This window comes from Amyelois transitella, chromosome 7 (genome assembly GCF_032362555.1).
Source record: "Amyelois transitella isolate CPQ chromosome 7, ilAmyTran1.1, whole genome shotgun sequence".
NCBI classification, from domain to species: Eukaryota; Metazoa; Arthropoda; class Insecta; order Lepidoptera; family Pyralidae; genus Amyelois; species Amyelois transitella.
The window spans coordinates 1617540-1643892 of NC_083510.1; the positions used below are offsets into that span (position 1 = coordinate 1617540).

Sequence of the window (26353 nt, forward strand, 5' to 3'; positions counted from 1 at the left end):
ACGTGTAATAATAAATCTTCTTCATTCCTTTTTCACAAGACAGTGGTGACAGTATTGACAGAAAAATATATGGGATCTGATAGGGTTTCTGTCAAACTCAAATACTGAGCAAAAGGTAAATGGGGAAACCACCGCACAATGTTCCCTCAATGGAGTTAAAATAGAGAAAAGCCAAAATCATAGTGTAATAAATAAAACACTGATATAAACACATGACTAGTTTATTTTCAGACATAGTCTTACACTCAGTCGCATCGCATTACGAGTGTTATACTCGTCTCATATACAACATTATGATCCTTACATCTAACACGTCCTTACTAGACCGGACTACATTCCTGTTGTGACTAGAAAAACAAATTTATAAAATGATGAGTTTATGGGTACATTTTTTTAACGGCTACAATGTTATAAGTTACCTTAATATTCATGACAAAGGTCAATTAGGAAACAATTTAAAACAAAAAATTTATCAAAAAATTCAAATTGACAATCTTGACAGGGGGTTTTAAAATTAATTTTACACGTTTAAACTTCTAAATGCGCAAATGGGAAAAAAATTATAATAATAGAAGCAAATCTTTTTTACAAAAAAAAGCTTAAATAAACTACCACAATTTCAAATTTACTATCGACAGGAATGCAGTCCAAGAAATTCGTTGCTCAATTTTAAACATTTAATAGAATGGAACAAATCTTACCTAATTGGTATAAAAGTTAAGCTCATGACTCAGACCAACTATTAGTTTTTGAAAACAAGCATACGGCCCACGTTTCTATAGTTCATGGACGCTAGATTCGTCGGAAACTTTGAAATGTCAGATTTTTTTAAACCTTGAGAATCATGACTTCTCATTTCACAGCATTGGTTCAAAACGTATCTGATAACATTCGTATGTCAAAGTGAAGAATAAATCTTTATAACACTACGTGATTTTTGGTCTGAAAATATTAATTAATCTTAGGTACAGCCCATCTGTACGTACAAGACACTCATTACATGTACTTATCAACTACGGTTACATAAATATGGTTGTTATATTATCAACATTTAGGATGAAAGTTGCTCGAGTTTTAAAAATATATCGAGAGTTGTGAAGAAAGTATTACCTGCAGCGGATTATTCAATGAAATGTTCCGATTTGTAACCATGATAAGGCCTCCTTTTGTTTTTTCTAATACCTTTACATATCATACCTTCAATTAAAATCAATTTGACACTCGAGCAACATCCATGACTACACAACATTTATCTTGTAATACTTACTAGTGCAATTCCTATATATGTAGGTATGCAAAAATATAAATAAAAATTTCAGTAGTGAACGACAAAAATAATTTTTAGCTGTAATTTTTCTAAAAAGGCAATGCTTGCGATACCTACATATCTTAGATTATGTTCAAAAATAAATTTGTTCCATAGGCACTGACCAACCTAAGAACCAACATCCACCAAGCAAAAATATAAATATTTATTCAAATTTCGAAAATCAAATAATACGTGTAGGCAACCTTCTTTATGTACGCCATAGCAACTGTTGCCATGGTTTTGTTAGTTAAGAAAAAATTACAGAATTATTTTTATTGTCAAATATTTTTAATTTTATTTCCATAATAAAGTGCTTTTATTTCGATTCTTTCTCTCCTCTTTTCTCCTTCTGTCTTCTGTAGTGAATAACTAACTTTTCGACTATACCTACTTCTTACAAGGTTTGTCACATCAATTTAAAGCGTGACGCACAAGCAAATATGAAACGTACCAGTTGGAAATTCAAATTAAACAAAAATATTCATTCTTATTTCGAAAATCAAAATATACGTTTCTCACATCACTATAAAGAGTGACGTGAAAACACACGCAATCCTAATTTTTTTTTTTACTTGGGTGGATGATGGTCTTGCTACTTTATAATTTCTTGTGAATAAGATTTCGTTACATTTAACAAGTCCGGAGCACTGATCTATTGTCAACGGTATACACTACAAACGTACAAGTGGACAGTATACATTAATCAAATTAGTCACAACTTTGGGTTCACATTATTTGCTATAATACACAACCCTTCGCCGAGTCACTTAGCGATCGAGGTAACTGTTCGTAAGGCAACTTTAAGGCAGTCAAACTGCGTATCTGAATTACAAAAATATACTGTATCGAGTACACATGACGACAATAAGCTTCCCACTTCAGTGCTATATAGAATTACCACTTGATACAAATAAAGTACAGTTAACGCAGAGAAAAAACAAAAACTTGTTATTACAAAGCATAAGCAAGAGAAATCTTACCTTACCCTAGTAAGGTAAGATTTCTCTGTCGTTGACTGTATATGCAGGATAGCTTTATGTTGCCGACAATTAAAACTGAAATTGTGTTATTAGGCCGTCTGTGGTATATTTAAGGCGAGATAAAAAGATAAACATTTCTGTAGACTGCAGATATATAATATATATATTCAACGATACTTATTAAAGAGTAAATATATTCTTAGGTCTATGGGACAGAATAATGAAATATTTAGTTTATGACAATTCCTTTTGATTATTATAAACATAATAATCAAAAACTTGTTAAAAATAGGTTCAAACTTTGATAAATAAATGGAGAGTCCATCAGTAATACTTAACATAATTTTTAATTGTATGTGAAATGTACAGTAAATGAAAAAGATAATGCTGTACATAATGTAAAAATGTATTTTCTACATAAAATAAACAATGTGTAATTATAATTTATTTGTAAAACTATATGACAGTAATCTGAAGTGGCGGGAATTAAAAAAGTGAATCCTTTGGTACTAACGACTCATAATGCTACACTTAACATTTATCACGACTTAACCGACAGTACACTAGATTAAGTTTAATTCAAAATGTACATAGATATCAAAGAAATTATAAGAGTAACATTATCTACTTTGCAAAACATAGTTACATGAAGCAATTGTTTTATACTAGCTCTTTCTTTGGTTATACTTACATGGGGTTGTTTCAAGTGTAAAATCTACTTCTACAGTGCCTAATATACAGATTTTTTTACTAACTAGCTTTTACACTACCGCTTTGGTTGCAATGTCAATGACCCCGAGCCGAAACAACATGAACAATATTTTAATACCATGTTTTTTGTCCGAATACATTTATCTACTTCAAATAGGTCCATAATAGACCTATATAACAAAAATTTTACTGTAAATAATACTGGCTGTATTTTAAATATTCTTTTTCATATTTACAAATTTGAATTAAGGATAGAATTATTTTTTAATTTGTATAATGTTCCGATAAACTTATTTTAGCCCTCGATTTCATCAAACACTTTTATATTGAGAATTTTGTTTTTATATTTTTATTTGTTGCCAGTATTTTTAGTAAATTTAAATATGATTAATTTTGTCTAACCTTGGTCATGATACCATATACAAATATTCTTTTATGTCGTTTAATATTAACACGCATTTTAATTTGTGCAATATTAGTGCATTTCTACACATCACACTTATTTTAATTAATACCTTTTGTGGGTATGGCATTGAATCAACTACAGGGTTATTTACAACATTTAACGACTAGTCATTAATTACATTCATATATTCATCTTTTTTTATGAACCTTACATTAAATGTTAAAAGTGGAACTTAACAACAAAAGTACCTGCATTTTTTCCATAATTGAATCTAGAATACTCTGTCATGTGCTAATAGAGACAGAAAGCGTTTCAACCAAACAATGCAGCATGCATATGCAGTACATACATAAAAAGTTCTTTGAAAATGCATCTACATTTTAGGCGAGTTTCATAACATCTCATGATGTAATATTGAAATTATTCATAATATTCATATCACTCTTGAGGCATGCAAAGTATAACAAGTGAGTAGGATTAAATAAAACCAACCCCCACTTTTAATATAACATCAGCCAGCAGTTTGTGGTGTATGTTAACAGGTACGAAATAGCGGCAATTTGTAATCGCGGAATATTTACCTTAGTTTCGTTGTTCGCTAGCTTTTGTTTCTTTTTACACTTTTTCTATCTATAATTTTTAAGTTTGCAAATTGCATGAATAGCAACCATTTTAAATTATATTTGTTGACCGCTCTTTTAATCAAATCCCTCTTATATTTCACAAGTTACTATAGTAGGTATCACTCTAGAAAATTTTCATACAACATTTTCCTAGCATAATCCCACCATTCATCATACTTTCTTTGCAATGAGCGCCATTTTAAAATATATCTTCATCATTAACCGCCCTTTGGTCCTTGTGACTAGAACAAGGCTTTAGTCAGATCCATAGAAATCGTAATAATTTGAGACTATACAATTGTCAAGTAATGCAACGAATAATAGACGAATGCGACGTCGCAACTGTTGTGAGCCACATCACAATATCTTCATATTCCCACTCTATTCAGAGGTTTGTTAGACAGAGAAGAAAGAAAGGGTGCGATGCAAGACGATGACACTTAATTCCAAAAAAAAAAATATCCATTGTGTTGCATTATTCCGATTTCAATGGTAAGAACGTACATTTTTAAGGGTCCCTTCTTTATAGGAGTCACTCCATCTTGTGTTTCTTGTCGGGGACGGGGTCGTCAGAGTCATCGTCGTCGTCCTCCCACTCCCACTCGTTGTCGTCGTCCTCGGCCGTGCGACCGTTCTCGTCCGTCAAATCTTCCTCCTATTATTAAACCACAAATTTGAAGAATTTTCATACATACACATATCCGTGTGGTTCCCGGCACCAGTACAAAAAAGAATAGGACCACTCCATCTCTTCCCCATGGATGTCGTAAAAGGCGACTAAGGGATAGGCTTACAAACTTGGGATTCTTCTCTTAGGCGATGGGCTAGCAACCTGTCACTATTTGAATCTCAATTCTACCATAATCCAAACAGCTGACTGAAACGTGGTCTATCTCTCTAGTCTCTAGTTTTTACAAGACTGTTGGCTCTGTCTACCCCACAAAGGATATAGACGTGTGTATGCAAGTATCCTCACCAGAGTGGGAAGACCTAGACGAACGTATCTTGAACAAATTAAGGACGTCCTGGTAAAGGTCAGGCAGGTCAAAAGTACCCGAAACCGCCGAGCTTGCATGTAGAGAGTTATGAATGTGGATGTGGCGAGGGAAGTGTGCAGAGATCGAGGCAAGTGGAAAGAGGTAATCTCTGCCTACCCCTCCGGGAACGAGGCGTGAATAGAATAGAATAGATTTATTTTCAAAATTGGATACAAGATATCACTTATTGACGTCAAATCACTTAAATCTAATTATAACTACTACCGCTTCCAAAGCGCATGTGTAGAAAAAGCGGCGGAACAAACTACACTGCAGCATTTTCATCGGACGTCAATGTACAAATATAGATCTCTTAAATCTAAATCATGGACGAATGCACATTGGCTACATTAAAAAACATGAATGAATGTAGAACTAGTTATTCCAATACGAATTTTATCTATACTTATATTATAAAGCTGAAGAGTTTGTTTGTTTGAACGCGCTAATCTCAGGAAGTGCTGCTTCGAATTGAAATAATCTTTTTGTGTTGAATAGACCAATTATCGAGGAAGGCTTTAGGCTATATAACATCACGCTGCAACTGTAAGGAGCGAAGAAATAATGGAAAATGTGAAAAAAAAACACGGCGAAAATTATTCACCCTTGAGGGCTGCAATGATGCCCAAAATAACTATTCCACGCGGACGGAGTCGCGGGCACAGCTAGTGTATGTGTGTATGTATGTGTGTGTGTATGTGTCCTCACCAGCTGCCGCTGCATGACGGCGATGGGCGGCGTGCCGTGGTGGCGCGCCACGCGCCGCTCGATGAGGTACGACACGTACTCGTCGTACAGCAGCCGCAGCAGGTGGAACGAGCCGAACGACGCCGCCGACCTGGCGTGGCGTGGCGCTAGTTATACTTGTTGATAAGCTGAGTACGGCCTCTGCGTAGTGGCCTGAGCGTGTCGTGGCGCTAGTTATACTTGTTGATAAGCTGAGTACGGCCTCTGCGTAGTGGCCTGAGCGTGTCGTGGCGCTAGTTACAGCTATGATAAGCTAAATACGGCCTCTGCGTAGTGGTAGTACGCTTGTCTGTGACATTTGAGGTCCCGGGTTCGAATCCCGGCGAGGGCATGATGAGGAAAGAACTTTTTCTGATTGGCCTGGGTCTTGGATGTTTATCTATATAAGTGTTTATTGTAAAATATAGTATCGTTGAGTTAGTATCTCGTAACACAAGTCTCGAACTAATTTCGAGGATTTGTCTCATATAGGTTTATATATTTTTAATAGTTGACACATAAGTGAGTCTTTTAAAGTTATTGTTTGGAACGGTAATGTCGGATTATAAACAAGAAAGGTCGTCGCTTTTAACTTTTGAAGTTTGAGTTTGGAATGACCCGTCACTATTATTCCCACTTATTCAAATATAACAATACAGTGATTCGAATTATAAATTTTATATATTCAATTTTAACCGCGCTTCAGAGCCATTCAAACTTCGCAAAGTAGTCTGCAAACAAACATGACATCTTGTAACAAACCAAAAAGACAAATAGTTTAAAAAACTATAACTGGCAAACGCAAAACAAGCCACTGCGATCAATTTAAAATTGAAAAAAAAAAGAAAAATAAACGTAAACATATTTGAATGTGGAACTGGCAAACACAAAAAAGCCACTATCAAAAAAATTCGAAAAAAGAACGTTAATAAATTTGAATGCGGAACCTGAGCGTGAGCTCGCGGATGACGAGCGAGGAGTAGAAGGACCAGTCGAGCAGCAGGCGGCGCGCGCGCGCCGTGAAGTCGGACCGCGCGGCGTGCGGCGCCAGCGCGCCCGCCACGCAGCGCTCCAGCCACGCCGCCCACTGCTCCAGCGACGCGCCGCGCCCCAGCGTCGCCTGCCGGGACCATTATAATTATTATACTCAAATTGATACATATATGGAGCGCAATACATACAATATGTGTGTGTCATTATCATAATATAACCACGAAGAAATATACGTGTCATACTCCCGACAGGACTCGCGCACGCTCGCCACAAGGAGCGTGCAAGATGGTCTCAGTCAGATATCACGCGTGTCAAACGTCACGTGTTTCAGACGTCATGAGTTTTAGTCGTTATGTCTGACATGACGTATCTCATACGTACATGTATCAGACGTCCTATATAGCATTACCTATTATGAGCTAGATAGCAGGAGACATTTTGTATTTGGATTTTAAGTTTAGTGTTCTTTATATTAAGGCATCTATTTCATTCAGTTTTTATTCAGTTTGATTACGCTGCATGTTGCGCTATTATACGTCATCGAATATTGCCGCGACCACTTTTAACGTGGTAATTTAGTAAAAAGGGGAAAGGTCGGAGTGGGAAGACCTAGACGAACGTATCTTGATCAAATTAAGGACGTCCTGGTAAAGGGTCAAAAGTACCCGAAACCGCCGAGCTTGCATGAAGAGTTATGAATGTGGATGAAGCGAAGGAAATATGCAGAGATCGTGGCAAGTGGAAAGAGGTAGTCTCTGCCTTCCCCTCCGGGAAAGAGGCGTGATTTTATGTATGTATGTATGTATTAAGTACATACAATTACCTAATAATGTAACAATAAACAATACCTTGAAATCGACTTCCAGCCGGTGCGCAGTGGAGGAGCTGCCGCAGGAGCACGCCCACGCGGCTTGTTCGCGGACCACGCGGAAGTCGACGCGGTTCAAGTCCGCCAGCATCTGTCGGCATCAACCGATATTATATATACTTCACGTTGTCGAGTCAATGTCTACTATGAGGTTTATTTAACATTGGTATTGGTAAAATGGTATTATTGTAACAAACTTACGTTAAGGTGATTCACAAAATTCTATATATGTAAACTTACATCAATACAATGGATACTTACAGAGACAGGTTAGACATACACTTATTATGAGTTACAAGTTTATAAATTTTCATAGGATTCCAAACGAGAGATGAATTGTTGATTAATTTACGATCTTTCGTGTTAAATTTACGAATATCCATTCGTAAGACTCTAAACGACTCTACCAATTAGAGACGAGCATTTGATTTCACTCTTCTTTAATATACGGCAAACAACACGCAACTCTTATTGGTCGATGTCGTCAGTGGCAGTGTCTGCGTCGGTCATTTATTCAACCAATCAGAGCGCACATGTCGTTTTGTTATTGCTTATTTACAATTTTACGCGTGAGTTCGCAAGTTTATCAAAACGCAAAAGTGCACATAAAACAATACATTTTATAAATTTTCTAGGAAACTGTGCCGTGTGGTTCCCGGCACGAATAGAAAAAATAATAGGACCACTCCATCTCTTTCCCATGGATGTCGTAAAAGGCGACTAAGGGGTAGGCTTATAAACTTGGGATTCTTCTTTTAGGCGATGGGCTTGCAACCTGCCACTATTTGAATCTCAATTCTATCTTAAAGCCAAACAGCTGAACGTGGCCTATCAGTCTTTACAAGACTGTTGGCTCTGTCTACCCCGCAAGGGATATAGACGTGATTATATGTATGTATGTATGTTTCTAGGAAACTGATAAAGTTGCGGCTTCTTATCGTTCCCCTATGACGCACACACCTGCTGTATCTGCAGCTGGTTGTTGAGCACGGCGCGCGCGGCCTGCGCCAGGTGGTTGAGCGACGTGTAGCGGCGCAGCGCGGCCGCCAGCGCTCCGGCCGCGCCCGCCGCCGCGCGGGCGGCTGCGCTGGGGGCTCCGCTGCCGCCCGCCGACAGCGCGCCTTCCAGGCTCTTCGCGAAGTTGCGGATCGCCTGCGACCACAATAAATAAATATACAGGGTGACTTTTAATTCAACTGCATAAATTTAACTGTTAAGTGTACTCATCTAAAGGATATTTAAAAACGTTAAAAGAAAAATATCGGTTCATATTTCAGAAAGTACGAAAAAAAAAATAAAAGTATCAAAATCCACGATCCTAAATACGTCATATCACCCCGGCCGGCGGAAAAGCGACGCGTAAGATTCAGAGGTCAAGGACACAATTCATTCAGCGGGGCGATCTCGACAACTCTGTACTTTATTTGATCTTGATACTACAAAAATAATGTATTTTTCAGACATTTATTTACATGTTTAGTTTTAATTTCTTTTTGTAGTTATTGGTCTTTAATGAAGCGTGTGACGTAGTTTTTGAGGGTTTTTTTAATGTGAAAATGATGACGTTAAATTTAAATAAAAATAGGCTCAAACAGCTCAGAAGCATGGGTATAGTCTATGTTTAAAAAGATGCAGTTGTTTTAAATGTCACACTGTATACGGGACAAGTTACACTGATTGAGTTAGCCTCGAAGTAAGTTCGAGACTTGTGTTACGAGATACTAACTCAACGGTATTATATCACTACATAGTATAAAACAAAGTCGCTATTTTAGTCTGTTTGTCTGTATGCTTAAATCTTTAAAATTACGCAACGGATTTTGATGCGTTTTTCTGTAACAGGTAGAGTGATTCAAGAGGAAGGTTTTTATGTATAATTTTTCCGAATTTTGCACCCGTGCGAAGCCGGGGCGGGTCGCTAGTTTTTTAATAAATACTTATATAGATAAACATCCAAGACCCAGGCCAATCAGAAAAAGTTCTTTTCTCATCATGCCCTGGCCGGGATTCGAACCCGGGACCTCCGGTGTCACAGACAAGCGTACTACCGCTGAGCCACAGAGGCCGTCATGACCATAATGACGCTTTAGCTCTGATTCCGCGCATTGGATTCGTAAACCAGTTGGCAAAGGAATTTAAATGTTCTAATTCCAAAGATAAAATTATAAACGTCGAACGAAACACGTTAATTAAAGTTACACGAAAACAAAATATAAACAAATTCAGATCAAAATACAATTTTACTGCGATCAAAAAAAAACAAATGCGTGCTGTGACAAAATAAATGAACTTTTTTTATAATACACAATTTTGTATTGGTGTCGGGAACCACACGGCACCAATACAAAATACAAAAAAGAATAGGACCACTCCATCTCTTTCCCATGGATGTCGTAAAAGCCGACTAAGGGGTAGGCTTATAAACTTGGGATTCTTCTTTTAGGCGATGGGCTAGCAACCTGTCACTATTTGAATCTCAATCCTATCTTAAAGCCAAATAGCTGAACGTGGCCTATCAGTCTTTACAAGACTGTAGGCTCTGTCTACCCCCCAAGGGATATAGACGTGATTGTATGTATGTATGTTGAGTGCGCTTCACCTCAATATGGCTAGTGGTAAGCAAGGTGAGACAAAAGTTGGCGCACTCATATAGTGCCTTTTCACTCTTGCTTTAAAAATCCCCAAGTAAACTAGGATGGTAAAATGAGGACATCCGATAGTAACTTTAGCTATATAATTATATACTTATATCTTCATCGACAAGAAGATTTCGTAAACCGATCTCTCTCAGTAAATCAATCCAGTAGAAGTGCTTTTTAAGAAGACTTACTTTTGAATACATCCACTCCATTTCTTATGAATGTCATACATAGACGATTAAGGCAATTAGCACATTCGTCTAATTCTTCAAGGCTGATTTGAAAGTGAAGAAAAAGATGGTGTCTGCCAGCTATTTATATACTTTATATTCCCGTGCAAATTATAATAATCAAGATAAACAAACTTGAAATTCTTCTTTTAGACACGTCACGTCACTATATGATTGTCAATTCAAAAATTAATCCATCCAGCTGAACTGGCCATTGAGACTTAAAGATTTCACTCGGATAGTATTCAAACTAATGTACGTAATATCGCCCATTGTATCAACATTGTTTGTTTGTTTAAATAAATAGAAAAGGTTCGACTGGCTAAGAATGCCTTGTGGCATTAAGTCCACCTGTTGTACATTTTATATGCATAAATTTTAAATAAATAAATAAATAAAAATTTAAAAAGATGTGACACATGTATTGTGTTGTATTGTACCTGCGTGAGTTGCGGCGGTATGGGCCGCAGTACGTCGGGCAGCAGCAAATCCACAGCGGCCTGGTATAGAACCAAGTCGGCACGTCGCAACCAGTTCGCCACGTCCGCCCTGGTAATATCAAAACATTTATTTGTGGCAACACTATATTAAAACAACATAAAAAACAAAAGAACAAGTTCAATCGTCCAGGATTATCGATTTGACAAATACCGAAGACAGCCGTCTTCATCCCGACTTTGGTCTGGGTTGTATCCTCACCACTCTGGAGAGGAGTTCGGGGTGCGCCTTTGACCATGGACGGTTTTTACACGAAGCGACTCCCATCTGACCTCCGCAACCTTTGCAGGGGAATTTGGATCGATCATGGTTGCACATTCAGTTGCCTGAATGTGCAGATTTCCTAACAATGTTTTCCCTCACCGTTAGAGCATTTGTTGGTCTTCAAACCAAAGTACATTACTTCGACAATATTCTTTCGCACATGTCCGAGGTGGGATTTGAATTTGTGCCTTTTATGCGCATCATGCATTTTAACCGGGCACCTTACCGATTAGACCACCCACGCTATACTCACATGTTATTAGTAGGATTCAGATTTCTATATGACTTGTAATTCTGCACAATGTTACGGCCATGTCATAGGCGTAGAAAAAAAAGGCGAACAGAGTGTGGTTTAAAAAAAAGTGAAGCATCGTAATGGCGGCGTTGTACGCATGTGTGAGTGACAGTACTTGCCCGTTCGTTGAATAATCTATGACGTAATCGCGACCGACTGCCTACTATTGGTGAGTGTGTGCGTGAGGCGTGTACATTATACAGTGGGGCGGCATATTACTACTGCCTTTTATAGCAGTAAATAAATAATAAATATATATAGGACAAATTACACAGATTGAATTAGCCTCGAAGTAAGTTCGAGACTTGTGTTACGAGATACTAATTCAACGATATTATATTTTATAATAAATACTTATATAGATAAACATCCAAGACCCAGGCCAATCAGAAAAAGTTCTTTTCTCATCACGCCCTGGCCGGGATTCGAACCCGGGACCTCCGGTGTCACAGGCAAGCGTACTACCGCTGCGCCACAGAAGCCATCATTGGTGAGAGTGTGTGCGTGAGGCGTGTACATTATACAGTGGGGCGGCATATTACTACTGCCTTTTATACTGCCCTGGTATAACTAAAATGCCGTTATCTGCCAAATCCTTGTTTTAAGTAAAACGTCAAAAATGCGGTAAAAATTTAAACTGATGCCATTCATCAATGAGAACGCCTATTTATGACTTAAAGGTACCAAAAAGTCGTATATACTGCCGAAAGATATTTTTTTTCTTATTCTACTGGTAAAAAAGGTGTAAATCCTGATGTCAGATAACGGCATTTTAGTTATACCACGGCAGTATAGCAGTAGTCAAACTTCGTATGCCTTATTTTCTACGTGCATGATTGTGGCCAGCTGTAAAATAAGGCTCTATACACAATCTGACCTGGTGGCGAGCCGGGCCAGCGCGCGGCGACACAGGCCGCCCCGCCAGAAGGCGCGGCGCGCGCGCTCCACGGCGCCCGTGTCCAGCGCGCTCACGGCCTCCAGGAACTCCACGCCGTGCGCCCTGACAATGTGTTGCTCAACTAAGGCTTAGGCTTCTTGGTGGACAAAGAATAGTGAGAAACGGCTCGATATTGTTTATGATTGTTCCATTTGTTGCTGAACTAAGGCTTAGGCTTCATGGTGGACAAAAAATAGTGAGAAACGACTCGATAATGTTTATGATTTCTGGATTGTTCCTGAAGTACTCTCAAGATCCAATAAAGAAAGATGGTTCTCGATTGTTTTTACTCCTATACTTCATAGTGGACAATGCGAAAAGACTCAATAATGTTTATTATTTACCGAATTGGGATTGAAATAATCTCTTTCTAGATCCTATAGGGAAAGAAGGTTCTAGAAGCGCGCGCTTTATAACGTTCATGTCCAGCTTCTTCCATCTTCTCAAACTTAGGCTTCTCTCATGGTGGACAAAAACTGATTGGAAAATGCTCAATAATGCTTATGATTCATTAGGTTGTCACTGCAATACTCTGCGTCAAGAAAATTAGTTGCTAATAATTTTTAATTACTACGAGTAGAATGAAAATGAGACTTTGTACGTTCAATAGAGCAAGATGGTTCAAGAAAGGCGACGTAAAAAACTTTCTACCCACTTTTCTCCGATGGGACCGGATATTTCTAGAAGACAGCTACATTTTGGTAAGTTATTTTAGCCAATGATAGACTTAAAACTGTTTAAGTCTATCATTGGCTAAAATAACTTTTAATTTTCCCTTCCGACCGATGATATAATTACCTATGATGATCTCTCAGAGCTTCGATGGCCGAAGCGGGAACATCTTCGGGCAGATCTTCCACCACCAGCTCGGGCGGCTCGGGCGCTGTGATGGGGCCCAGGAACTGCCTGTGTGCGAGCCCCGCCAGGCCCGCCGGGGTTGACTCCGCTTCGCGTTCACGGGGCTCCTAGCAATATCAATCAATTTGTAACTATAAGAAGATACAAATGTAGGAAACATAATATTTAAAAGTCATTAATCACATACGATGTTAAGCTGCGTACACTCGGTGTGCCACGAATGCCAAAGAGAGCAGAGGTATTGGCGATCGCCATACCCACCAGAAAATAATCTTTATTTGTATCACTACAACACAAACTTAGGTTTGCGAAACCCTATTGGTCGACGCCCGTTGTGTACGAATTTTTTTTCATATTAGTTATAAATCATGAAATGAAAATTTACACCAACAGTTCTAAAACTAGTAGGTACATAAGTAGCGGTGGATGTAACTTTCAAGACCTCAATATTATAATTTATTCACCACATCCTTGGGTAAGTTTAATGTTACTAATGGCACATCAAACTTTATTATTTCAACTTTTAACCCAGCTTTTAACAACTTACTGCAAATTCTTCTTCGGTTTCTAATGATATATATATATTTTTAATATTAACACTTGCCTGTTGATCCGATATCTCCCCTTTATCGTCGCCCATATCCTGCCTGGGCGGGGAATCATTGACATTCGCCTTCGCCCTGATGCCGTAGTAATGGTACTTGGAGTTCCCCCTGGTGCCCAGCCTCCTGGTCCGCAGCCCGATGAAGACGGACCGGATGAGTTTCCCGAAGGAGGCCGCGTTCACCGGGTCCAGCCGGTGGGAGGTGCAGTGGCGCAGGTAGTGGGCGTACAGTGTGGAGCGGGGGAGGGAAACGCCTGTGTGCATAACGTTTTGTTAGTGACAATTGACGTGTATGAGCTTAGGAGGTTAAGTCGTGAAAGCGTCATACAAAATTAATTAGTCGAATAGGGATGATGACAATAATATATTTTAGTTAATAACATAGTAGAATACACGTAATTAAATACACAACGTTTATTGCTGATTTTAATTTTGACGCCATAAATGTTTTATATTCATTCAAAAAACGATAGGAAAGTAATTTTAAAAATTCAAAATTAGCAAACAAAATTTTATGAAATTAGTGATAAATAATATATAGAACATCTATTATTTAGGCATCATATACACAAATGCAATGGCGAAAAAATTGGGTTCATGACGCAAGCAAGAAACGCAGATGTGACGTCATTTAGTAGTGTTTTATATGAGGCATTTTGGACTCGCCCAAATATCTCAGGCAGTTTTTTGTTTATTGATGGCAGTCTCGTAGTGGTCGAGCAGCCACTGCGCGGCGGCGGGCGCTGTGTCTGCTACAGGAGACATGATGCCACACTCACCCTCGGCAGTCTCGTAGTGGTCGAGCAGCCACTGCGCGGCGGCGGGCGCTGTGTCTGCTACAGGAGACATGATGCCACACTCACCCTCGGCAGTCTCGTAGTGGTCGAGCAGCCACTGCGCGGCGGCGGGCGCTGTGTCTGCTACAGGAGACATGATGCCACACTCACCCTCGGCAGTCTCGTAGTGGTCGAGCAGCCACTGCGCGGCGGCGGGCGCTGTGTCTGCTACAGGAGACATGATGCCACACTCACCCTCGGCAGTCTCGTAGTGGTCGAGCAGCCACTGCGCGGCGGCGGGCGCTGTGTCTGCTACAGGAGACATGATGCCACACTCACCCTCGGCAGTCTCGTAGTGGTCGAGCAGCCACTGCGCGGCGGCGGGCGCTGTGTCTGCTACAGGAGACATGATGCCACACTCACCCTCGGCAGTCTCGTAGTGGTCGAGCAGCCACTGCACGGTGGCGGGCGGCATGCGCGGCGGCTGTGGAGCCTCACGAGCAGGAGTCGCCGGCGACGAAGCCGTTTCAGCCTCCTCGCCTGCCACCTATACAGGGCATGATATAACATAGGTATATCAAAAATAATGGAATCAAAAAGTATACAGGGCGAGCGAAAACGTCACAATGGGAAAGCATAAAAAAGAGCAAAGTGTTTGAATTCTATGCAATTCCATGATGCCCTCAAAATTGCAAGAAAGGGGTAACCAGAGGGTAATTAATATATAGAGAACTAGCAGTGAAAGGTGCGACAGGAACACGCAAGATGGAGAAAGTATTGTGTATTCTGATTAATGTAAGCTTACTCAAAAAAGTCGTAAAAGGCGACTAAGGGATAGGCTTATAAACTTGGGATTCTTCTTTAAGACGATGGGCAAGCAACCTGTCACTATTTAAATCTCAATTCTATCATTAAGACAAACAGCTGAACGTGGCCTATCAGTATTTTCAAGACCGTTGGCTCTGTCTACCCTGCAAGGGATATCGACGACATTATTTATTTATTTATTTATTCAGTTCACCAACAGTCGATGCAACAGTAAATACAGAGATTATACATACAATAAGATTCGTTCTATTTGCTCGACCAATTACAGGTAAACCCAGCACGCTATGGGGAACAATGCGTGTTTAATTTTAATTCTTACTGATAATGTTAAGTACCTATCTACCTTTTTGTTAGTATTAAGTTTATTGTGGTGCAAATAGAAACATTATATGTATGTATGTAAGCTCACTCAAAAAAGTCGTAAAAGGCGACTAAGGGATAGGCTTATAAACTTGGGATTCTTCTTTAAGACAATGGGCAAGCAACCTGTCACTATTTAAATCTCAATTCTATCTTAAAGCCAAACAGCTGAACGTGGCCCATCAGTCTTATCAAGACCATTGGCTCTGCCTACCCTGCAAGGGATATCAACGTCATTATAAGTATGTATGTAAGCTTTTACTCACCACATGGGGGTAGGCAGAGAACTCGGCAGCGGGCCACGCCTCGGCGGCGGGATCGTCAGCCACCGCCGTCACGCTGTACACCGGGTATGACCGTAGCGGCTCGCTGGATGATTTCATTAAATTTATACACACACACATAACGGCCAATAAACTTGGGATTCTTCTTCTGTGCCGTGTGGTTCCCGGCACCATTACAAAAAAGAATAGGACCACTCCATCTCTTTCCCACGGATGTCGTAAAAGGCGACTAAGGGATAGGCTTATAAACTTGAGATTCCACTTTTAGGCGATGGGCTAGCAACCTGTTTGAATTTGAACGTGGCCTATCAGTCTTTACAAGACTGTTGGCTTGTTGGGACTTGTTTATTGTGTTGCTATTATTTTTGAGCAACATAAAGGATACAGTTTATGTTGCAACGAGAAAAGGAAAAATTGAAAAATCGCTGTTCATCCGGGCTACAGTAACCCGAATCGGTATCAATACAAGTCTAATGCGTAATATTAGGTACAAGATGGCGGCAGGCGGCCGAAGATAAATATTTCAAATATTTTAACTGACGTCGGTTGAACAACTTAAAGTTAAAGCTTTTGTCGCACTTCTTAGTTATTTTTTCAACTATGCTACAAGATTAGTCCTAATATTACACCGATAGGTATGAGTGAATAAATTTGATTTCGTATTTTGGAAGAAGTAATGTAGTATCGAAACCCAATGTGTCAGCAGGATATGAAAACGAAAGTACAACATTATAATTTGGCGCTCAGTTATATTAAAGTTCTGTTCGATGTACCTTATAACTTTCTAAGGAAGTCAATCCAAACTAATATCATAAATGCGAAAGTTAGTTTATTTGTTTGTTACCTCATCACGCGTTATCTACTGAAACAATCTTCGCGTATATGTAAGTCTGTAGAATACATAAGGATACCATTCAACCCGGTAAAAATTGAAGTTCCCGTGGGAATTGCAAAAAACACCTGTATTATTATTAAAGGTAGCGCTAAATCCCCGCAAAGCTGCGGATTAAGTTAATAAATGGAAAAATAGATGAATACTCACAGATGCCGTGTGGTTCCCGGCACCAATAGAAAAAAGAATAGGACCACTCTTTCTCTTTCCCATGGATGTCGTAAAAGGCGCCTAAGGGGTGGGCTTATAAACTTGGGATTCTTCTTTTAGGCGATGGCCTAGCAAGCTGTCGCTATTTGAATCTCAATTCTATCTTAAAGTCAAATAGCTGAGCGAGGCCTATCAGCCTTTTCAAGACTGTTGGCTCTGTCTACCCCGCAAGGGATATAGACGTAATTATATGTATGTATGTACTCACAGATGTTGCTGATGATTCTGCGTGTAGATCTCCTGCGGTTCCACATACTGCACGTGGTAGTTGACTCCATTGCCGCCCTCGCCTGTAATCAATCAGTCAGTCAATAAATCAATCAACCAAATTAGTTTTTAGATGTTAGAAATTAGTTATTGAATTAGTACAATAAAACTTTGTCAGAGAACCGGCCTAGAAAAGAGTGCTAGAAATACATAATTGTTATTATTTAATATGTTATATGTTAATCTAATGATGAGATCCTAACTGATCTTATATTTATGCCATAAAAATTATCAAAAAAATAAGGTTAATAAATATTTTAAACACTGGTTAAAATCATAAGAAAAGAATATTTTAGCTTTTGTACACACTTGCGTAGAACTACATTAATCTTGAAAGATAGTATTTGGAAAATTTATTCTTACTTTTGGTCAAAAAATTTTTAATGAACAACCGTATTTGATTAATAGTAGTATATAAGGCCAAAATATCAAAAATAAACTTCAAAAATAAGTTAGCCGTTGTAAAATAAAATGTTAGTTTGTTTAGTTAGAAAGCGTTCTGAATCATGCGTTGTTAGGCACTTGAGATCCGACGGCAAATCGCGCCTACCACCCGAATAAGCTTCACAGACGAAAATCTTTAATTGGAAATTCTTATAAGAAAATTATTAATAACAAATTAATTAACCCAGCTTTGTTACAACGCGGAACGCTGTACGACTTCAAAAGCGCGGTACAATGGCGCCAACTCGACGTCGGCACAAAGGGGCGTCTACTTGGATTTTAAAGGTAGTCAAGGCTTTGGGTAGGCAACTTACAGGGGTAATATGAGCGGTAGCGAGGCACTTCCATGTCGGAGGAGGTCTCCCAGGCAACTCGCCTCCGGACCAACTTCCCAGAAATAAAATCTGTCTACCATCTCGCTTTAAAGCAGGCTGTCCCGCTCTAGCCTAGTTAGCGACGTTCCCACCTCACCCCACCTGTTTTGACCATTGTGAGGATGTTAGGGATATAATTGCAAACTTTCCCCTTTGTATGGCATATCGCCATGTAATACAGATTTCTTACACAGGTGGATGTTTTTCTGTATGTGGATTTAATAGCATATTCTTTGCATTTCGAACATGTTATCAAAATTTTTAAATTTTTTGTACTTACTCTTGAAGGTTATAAATAGATGGCATTCAATTAATTTCTAAACAAACCCTACTTTGACGCTTAACAATAAAACGATGACAAGATACTTTATCAATTAAGCACACAATTCAGTTTTAAACAAGTCCATAATAAATATATTCCCAGTATTTTTATGTTACTGATATTTATTCCCATATCTACAATTACCTTTCACATCTCTTTAAAACACAAATATCATGACTACCACCTTTAATTCCTTACCTATCAAAAATAAATAAAAATAAATTTCAAAAAACAAGTCGCAAACACCCAATAAATGCGCAGACGGGGAGCGGCACGCGTCATATCAAACGTAACCAAGCACGAGCACAGGTGCCGAATCAGATGTCACAATACAACCATAGACTTACTAATATAATTAGTCAGACACGGCACTGCATATATTTTATCCCCTGGTATTATATCTCAATAGGTCACAAAGTTGTGAAGTAAATAAGTATTTTTTTTATATTTTTGCTCGTCTTACACCAGGATATGGAAGACTAAACGTTTTATCGAGCAAATAAGGTGATGATTTTAGATATTAACTAAATTACTCATATATAAAAATATATGAGCTATAGCTATATATATATACTATATATATAGATATATTTATAAAAGTAGAGAAATCTCTGTTATTTTTCTCATTATAACGTAGTCCCTTAATAAATCGAAAGAAATTATGCATATCTAAAATCTTTTCGCGCAAGTAAAAAAAATATTTATAAAAAGAATCAACACACGATTTTTCATGTAAAAAATACAATTCAAATTAACTAGCAAAAAATTTACAGTGTTTCTACTTAGCGCCGTGTCTTGCCGTTTCTAGTATTAAGGTCTATGAACATACCGGACCCTATCTCAATACACGTCAAGACCCATTCACAATCAGCCAGGTAGATAATCCAGAGGGGCATCACTATTATTACATTTTTTATACACCAATCCCCTCCAATTAATGCATAATCGCACTTGAGTTGTTGCCATAGAGTTTACTAGCAATAATATGAGGGAAATCTATCTGATCAGTATATCAAAGGTTTCCGTCGAGTTAAGAGTGTTATTGTCCACAACTATAAAGAAGAAAGTGGCCGGTAAGAAGGATTTTCTTGTATTATCTGTTTGTTTGTCCAGTGCCCACATTGTTGAAACGCCGGCGCGTCTATTGAACTACGCATGCGTGGGAAACGAAAGGTTTCTTTTCAATCTTTATCTGGGGCTCCAAACAATAAATAAACAATTTTATAGGGTAAAATAATAATGTTTAATTTTTTTTTGATAACACGTAAATATTCCTTAATGGTATAAATTCGCCATTGATTACTAAGTTATTTGTGTTCATAAGCCTGTCTTGTACAATAAATATATAGGTAACAAAGAAATTAACAAGTAATATTCAAAATCCTCTAAAAATATTCAAAATTCAAGTGTTAGCCTCAGCAGATAGAGAAACAGTTGATCTAGAATCTCCTTGAGTGTAGATCAAATGTTACTCTACCTGCTTCAGATGGAAATATGAGTCTTAACTTCGGTTAGTTTATCGAGTTTTGCATCAAGAGCATAGACAATAATTATCCACCACCAAATTTAATACCCACTCCAAAAGCACCCGATTTTAATATTCTTTAGGTTATTGTCAATAATTCCGTATATATGGGCTTATTACACAACTGAGCCAAACTAAGCTTTCACAAAACATAAAATACCGACATGCAACAGAAAATTTTCAGTTATGGAGGTTAATTAAAAAAAAAATGGCTTAAAATGAAAAAATAAATAAAAAAAAACTTGCTTTCTTCCTCACTGCTGATCTCCGCTTTGACGTTCGGCTGCTGCCATGCCCCCTGCACTGTACCACACACATACAAAAACATGTGCTGAAAACATTTGTGCTATACGAACGTATATACTACCGTAAACATCAATGGAAGAGGCACGAAGAACACAATTGTACAAACGCGTAAGTAACGTACCTTAATTTCAACTCGGACGATTCGAATCATGTTACAAAGATAGGTACGTTACGTGCGCGTTTAATACCTGTATATTATTTATAATTACTATAATGATACGCAAAAGTAAATGTACAAATTTTATCCGCTTTTATGATTCGAGTTGAGTGTTAAAACTTATATTTTCAAGAATAAACTGCTGAACACATAAAACATAACGTTTATAAGTGCAGTAGGTAACTAAAAATATTAATGTTAAAATAAAAGTATCTTTTAATGCAATTTGTTACTGTTTTTTTTTTTTTATTTCAACCAAAACATTTCCGTTTTTTCTTTCAAATTATGTGAGGTTAATAAATAATTAATTTCGGTCGGTACAAAAACAGATAATTTTCTTCGTGTCTTTCTAATGATTAACAATTACATGCTAAAAATAAAACAAAAAAATCGCCACATATAAATACATTGTGTATGTTCAAAATAAAAACCCTATCTACTGTGCAGTAAAACCTTATACAAAATTATGACGTCATAGTTTGGCATGCATACAGGCGGACGACATAAGAATGGAAAAGTGACAAAAAACGCAACAGAAAATATCGTTGGTCTAAAACAATTTTTTTTTTTTGCTTCAATGTTCGCTAATATATACTACATCTTACTTTGATATAAGGAATACCATGAATACCTACTACATCTTAATAGAACCTTACCAAAGATTACGATGATATAAGGAATACCATGAAATCTACTGATACACATAGGATCCAATTTAGATGTCATGTAAAAAAGATAAATTTAATACATGATAAATTCAAATTTATACTGCAACAATAATAATCGCATCTAATATAATAAATGCGAGAGTTAGTTTGATTGCAATGAAACTCAGTACAATATAGTTTGAACCTTGAAAAAGGACAGGCATAAAAACATAGGAATGGAAACAACGGTACTTTTATTTTGGCGAAAGCTAGTAAATTTATAAACACTCACTTGATACCGTAATGTACGTATGCTGCGCCTCCGCAGTGGGGCTGGAGTGGCCCGAACTGTCACCGTTCACTTCCACCACATTGTTTGTCACCTGAGAAAATAACGTTCAAAATATATTTATTTGATAAGGAATTTCAAGTTTTAGTGCTGTGAAAACATCGTGAGGAATCCTGCAAATTCAGGTGCTTGTGTTACAATGATACGGGTTAGGTAAAATGGGAGCCGCTTCGTGCTAAAACCTGACTTAATCATCCATGATCGAAAGACTTACCTTGGGACCATATCCAGAGGTGAGGATGTAAACGGGACTAACGCCAGGAGGAAAAAGACTCAGACAACTTTTAACATGGTCGGATGTTCTACATAACTGAGTGGTTAGTGCGAGTTTTACTCGATCAAACGCGTCAAGCAAGTATAGGAAGCCGGAAACCAAAACCCATCGTTCTAAAGTCATCAATTTTATTCTACTAATCGTAGAATTCCTGGGTAGTAGTAACAACTATGTTACTACTACCCAGGAATTCTACGATTAATATACCCGAATCATTTAAATAAATGAACACTATATTTGACTAAAAACAAAATTTAAAAATATTTCTCAGACTTTCAAAAGCTATTAGAAAGAGAATTGCTTCAAAACACGGTAAATTTAATGACTGTTTTACCAAATTGTATTGTTTACGCTAGTGGTCACAAATAAAGGAAATGCTTATATAATAATCTGAGTGATAGCATTTCAATGAATTGATATGATTTTCTTGGTATTAATACCTACTGTTAGCGATATGTGCCTGAGTTATCATTAAATTACCCTTTGAAGACAAATAGGTGTTTCTACAACGATTTTATAAAAATATTTGGGGTCCTTCCTAAATACAACGGTGAACTATGTAATTACGTACACTTTTTTTATTATTTTAATACCCATTTATGTAAAAAGCCTTTTTTTGCAAGTCGAGGAGGTCTTACGACTCCCCCAAAAACTCGAAAAACTTTCGAAACTTCAGTTCACTTAAATTCTTTTAAAACAAGTGTATTCATTTACTCGTCATTGAAGTTGGCAACCTTGAGAAACTTAGAAAGAGACGGAAACAAAACAATGCAGCAAATGTATGCGAATATGAACACTAGAATGACGAACGACACGATTCGTATAGTGTGAAAACATTTAAAAAGGGAGCGAAAATAGAAACAATACCTGATGTATAGCGTGCTGCAGATGTATGGAGTTGGGTATCTCCGGTATGACGATCAGCTCTCGCACTGCACTCGGGGATGTCCCGCCCGCGCCTGTACCCGCTCCCTGACAGAGGAATCAATCAATCAATATAGCTGACAGACAACAGGGAGGTCGCATCTCAATCCTATGGACGACGTAAAAGGAAACTAATATTATAGGCACATTCATTTAATGCAGGTTCTACCATAATTCCATATGGGTTAGGTTCCCCAACAATCAGGTAGGCGGCCAGACGGGAGTCGCTTCGTGTAAAACCTGCCTTACCCAATTTATGATTATGGTCATAAAAAACACTGCGATATTTGTTTAATTTGTTTATGATGATAAGAGTGTTTTGATATTAATTCTTTGTTTTACCTGAGCGGGTCCCGCAAGCCGCGCCGCCATGCCGGGGGAGGGGGGCGGCGACGACTCCACTAGCACCTCGTCGCCGGCGCAGTCAAAATCTGGAAACACAGTGGCGCCAACTTCAGTTTTAGTTTACACAAGCTTATTGCCCGCGAACTGCATCACGGCGCAAGCGACTGTTAATTTCTGAAGCTCTAGGCGACTTATCAAAATGTAACCTCGCGAACTGCGTCATGGCGTAACATTGTATTGTCAATATCTAATTCTAGACGGCTATCAAGATGTAACCTATGTCAATGCATCAAAATCCGTTCAGAAGTTTTCCTGTGAATCGCGAACAAACATATAGACAGTATTTTTTTTTTAAATAATCATTTCGCTTCAACTATCAAGATCCATCATGTTATTTTTTTATACAAACGTATTAGCCAATTAGGTATACTGTTATTATAATGTATAAATTTGGATTCTGGAAAATTAATCCAGATCTTGGTTTAGTTGTTTACTAGGAACAGTAACTCAGACACAGGCTATGCTCAGTGCAGACTCGTCTCTCAGATCCTTATAAATGCTATAATACTAACCAACAAATTTTATTCACTTATAATGAAATAGATTGGAGAAAAAAAAATTTGAATTGTATTTATGGTGACCTCAACCTTAGAGAATTCTAGATCGTGCTATTAATATTTTTATATATTCATTTTCAACAAGCATAAGTTTCTAGTGACCAGGCCTGGGGAATGGAAACTACTAATAGTTGTTATTTTTACTGATATGCCAGCATTACAGGCTGATGGAAAGAGTTTGCCTTTGTGGTGACTAAGCCAAAAAGAAATGTATTAAGAGCGGCAGACGGCGACGGGGGGCATTTCTTTTAATATATTTCCCTTTTTTTAATTTTATTTTAAAGTATGTTATTACGACTTTATTCAAATATTTAGAGTGCGTTTTACTTTATGCTGTTGCGGACGCCCTAAGGCGGCAGTTACCGCTCACAATCTGTCTTAGCCTTTTTTTTAGGTGGCGCAAAATTCGCGCCAGCGAAGCTGTTAAACAAATAAAAATTAAGAAATTATCTATTTTTTTAAAACTTAACAAAATTTTCACAATATATTTTGTATAGTTGCCTAAGATTACAAAATCTCCCCAATCTTTTTATGAAAGTAATCAATTTGGCTTATAGGCATAAAGTCTCATGTAATAATACCAAATACCATAGATAATATTGGACTACTCCAATTAGTTTGCATTAGGGTAAAGGTACCCCTTTTGTTACCTGCCAGCTACTTAATGATAATATGCCCCCTCCATGTGGCCAATAAACTAATGCTGATTGAAACTGGAAATTTAATACTCTCACAAATTTGCTACAGGCAATATCAAATATACTTGTAATAGAAAATATGATTGGGAAAGAAAAATTAAAGTGTACTAAAATTAGAGACTAAAACTAAAATTAATATTTTAAATATTATGTGTTAATTAAAAGTAAAAGTCATGGCACATTATTTTTTTTGCTCAAAACAATCTGAACGTAATGCAACAAAAAATTTGCACTTAAAAATTCTTAATTTTGCAAATTTTGTTATTCAAAATTTATTTAATTTATAAAACAAAAAAAAACAATAGTAAATCTCATAAATATTTAAATTAACAAATATGATGCTTTATAATTGCATAACGCTATCCAGCTGATAGAGATGTTATTGATCTGGCTCGGGCCTGCGGAGTATCCGAGGAGCGTATCCAGGCAACACCTCATCCCTCGCACCTTCTATAAACCTACAACTAAGTAAAACACTCACTCTCAAGGTAAAACACAGTCTCGAATCCCATTTCTGTCATTTTATGATTTGTATTAATTTTAACTTTGCAGAGACACTTTTAAATGACCATTTCACATTGTTCTCAAACAGCACTGGGTGATATTTAGGTTTGGTATTGATCTAACAACTGTTTCTAGGCTGCTGTTGTGTCTGTGAGCTCTGTAGCACTTTTCAGGTGTTTACCCTGTGAATTCCGGTGAGTAGTGTGTCAGTTATGAAAGGGGAGAGATGCAGGTGCCATGTTGTCACGGTTGGGTAACACCACCTGCCTGTACCGTTTTTAATGCATGGTTGAACAATATTATCTAGTCTTAATTACATGTATAGTGTACTTCGGTTGTGTGACATTCAGTTTTATTATTGTGTATGTATTCTTTTGTTTTTCCTTATAGGTATAATTTGATTTATGCACATTTTGCCATAAATATTTGAGAATGTAAGTAAATAAAAAAAATTAATTAATTACTGATTTCTTATTCTGAGAATATTAAAGTTACATTTGTACACATTAAATATGAGATATATCGCAAAAAAAAAAAAGGGTGTCACAGATAGGCATATCAAGTAAGATGTGACAATATTCTAAAATTCTTATGGTATAGATACCTATCAGTTTAAGCTTTGTTTATCATTTACAGGTAAATAGGTGTTTCTACGGACGCGTGCCGTACCAGGCACCGCCGTCCCTGCGACCCTCCTGTCTCGATAAATATGATAAAATTGATACGCAATCGCTCGCCCGAATATGCCAGACTGAGGGGGACCATTCCCGACTCTCCCGCCCTCCATAAAAAGCCCAGTCTAATAATACTACAGTAATCATCAATGTTATTATTACTCCAATGCTGTTAGTTATGCGTAAATCGCAAAAATTAAAAATAAAATATCAATAAACCAACCTGCCAGCCATACTTTGAACTGTCAAAAAGACCTAATTTCTGCAAACCTTTTGTATTGAACACTTAACTACTATACGGAAAATCTTCTTTTACGATATAAATTGTTACCTTGGATTTATCTTTTGATCAATTTTCTATAGTGTGATAAGAAAAATGACTTATCAATGTTGTTGTCTTGTAGCTACACCCGTTTCCTAGGCTACGGACTGACCGGACGGATCCCGTCCCGTCCCTAGTCGCCGGTCTACCAAAGTTGCAAAAAAAATGGAAATGTCAAAAAGAGGGCGCTTGTGTATATCGATTCAAATTATCGATAACGTTGGTGTGCAACGGCGACGCAGGTCAAAGCCGCAGGCCGTGGCGTTAGGTATTTAT

General features: G+C 37.7%; 1 protein-coding gene and 1 long non-coding RNA gene across 7 annotated transcripts; one reads left to right on the forward strand and one right to left on the reverse strand.

Moving 5' to 3' along the window:
• Positions 1-205: 205 nt before the first annotated feature.
• Positions 206-26238, reverse strand: LOC106143512 (transcription factor RFX3). Of its 6 annotated transcripts, none has more exons than XM_060944963.1 (17): positions 26087-26238; positions 23260-23348; positions 22861-22965; positions 21663-21753; positions 20507-20563; positions 17537-17618; positions 16209-16311; positions 15178-15301; positions 13979-14232; positions 13315-13481; positions 12457-12579; positions 10963-11071; positions 8614-8805; positions 7634-7744; positions 6740-6912; positions 5775-5904; positions 206-4684 (listed from the first exon to the last, which is right to left on the reverse strand). In XM_060944963.1, the coding sequence occupies exons 2-17, from the start codon at positions 23287-23289 to the stop codon at positions 4562-4564; spliced, it is 1974 nt and encodes a 657-aa protein (XP_060800946.1). In that variant the 5' UTR covers positions 23290-23348; positions 26087-26238; the 3' UTR covers positions 206-4561. The 6 variants fall into 6 exon arrangements, with proteins under 6 accessions (XP_060800946.1, XP_060800945.1, XP_060800947.1 ...); XM_060944962.1 differs by having other exon boundaries at positions 25979-26220; XM_060944964.1 differs by lacking the exon at positions 20507-20563 and having other exon boundaries at positions 25979-26222.
• On the forward strand, positions 25411-26303 carry LOC132901886 (uncharacterized). The gene is made up of 3 exons (XR_009656937.1): positions 25411-25443; positions 25718-25894; positions 26160-26303. It is a non-coding gene; the product is annotated as an uncharacterized LOC132901886 (long non-coding RNA).
• The last annotated feature ends 50 nt before the right edge of the window (positions 26304-26353 follow it).

Coding starts and splice junctions, on each gene's coding strand:
- LOC106143512 (XM_060944963.1), bottom strand. CDS start 23,289: ATGGCGGCGCGGCTTGCGGGACCCGCTCAG. Junction 21,754..22,860: donor TGCAGCACGCTATACATCAG/GTATTGTTTCTA, acceptor TTATTTTCTCAG/GTGACAAACAATGTGGTGGA. Junction 17,619..20,506: donor GATCAGCAGTGAGGAAGAAA/GCAAGTTTTTTT, acceptor GATTGATTACAG/GCGAGGGCGGCAATGGAGTC.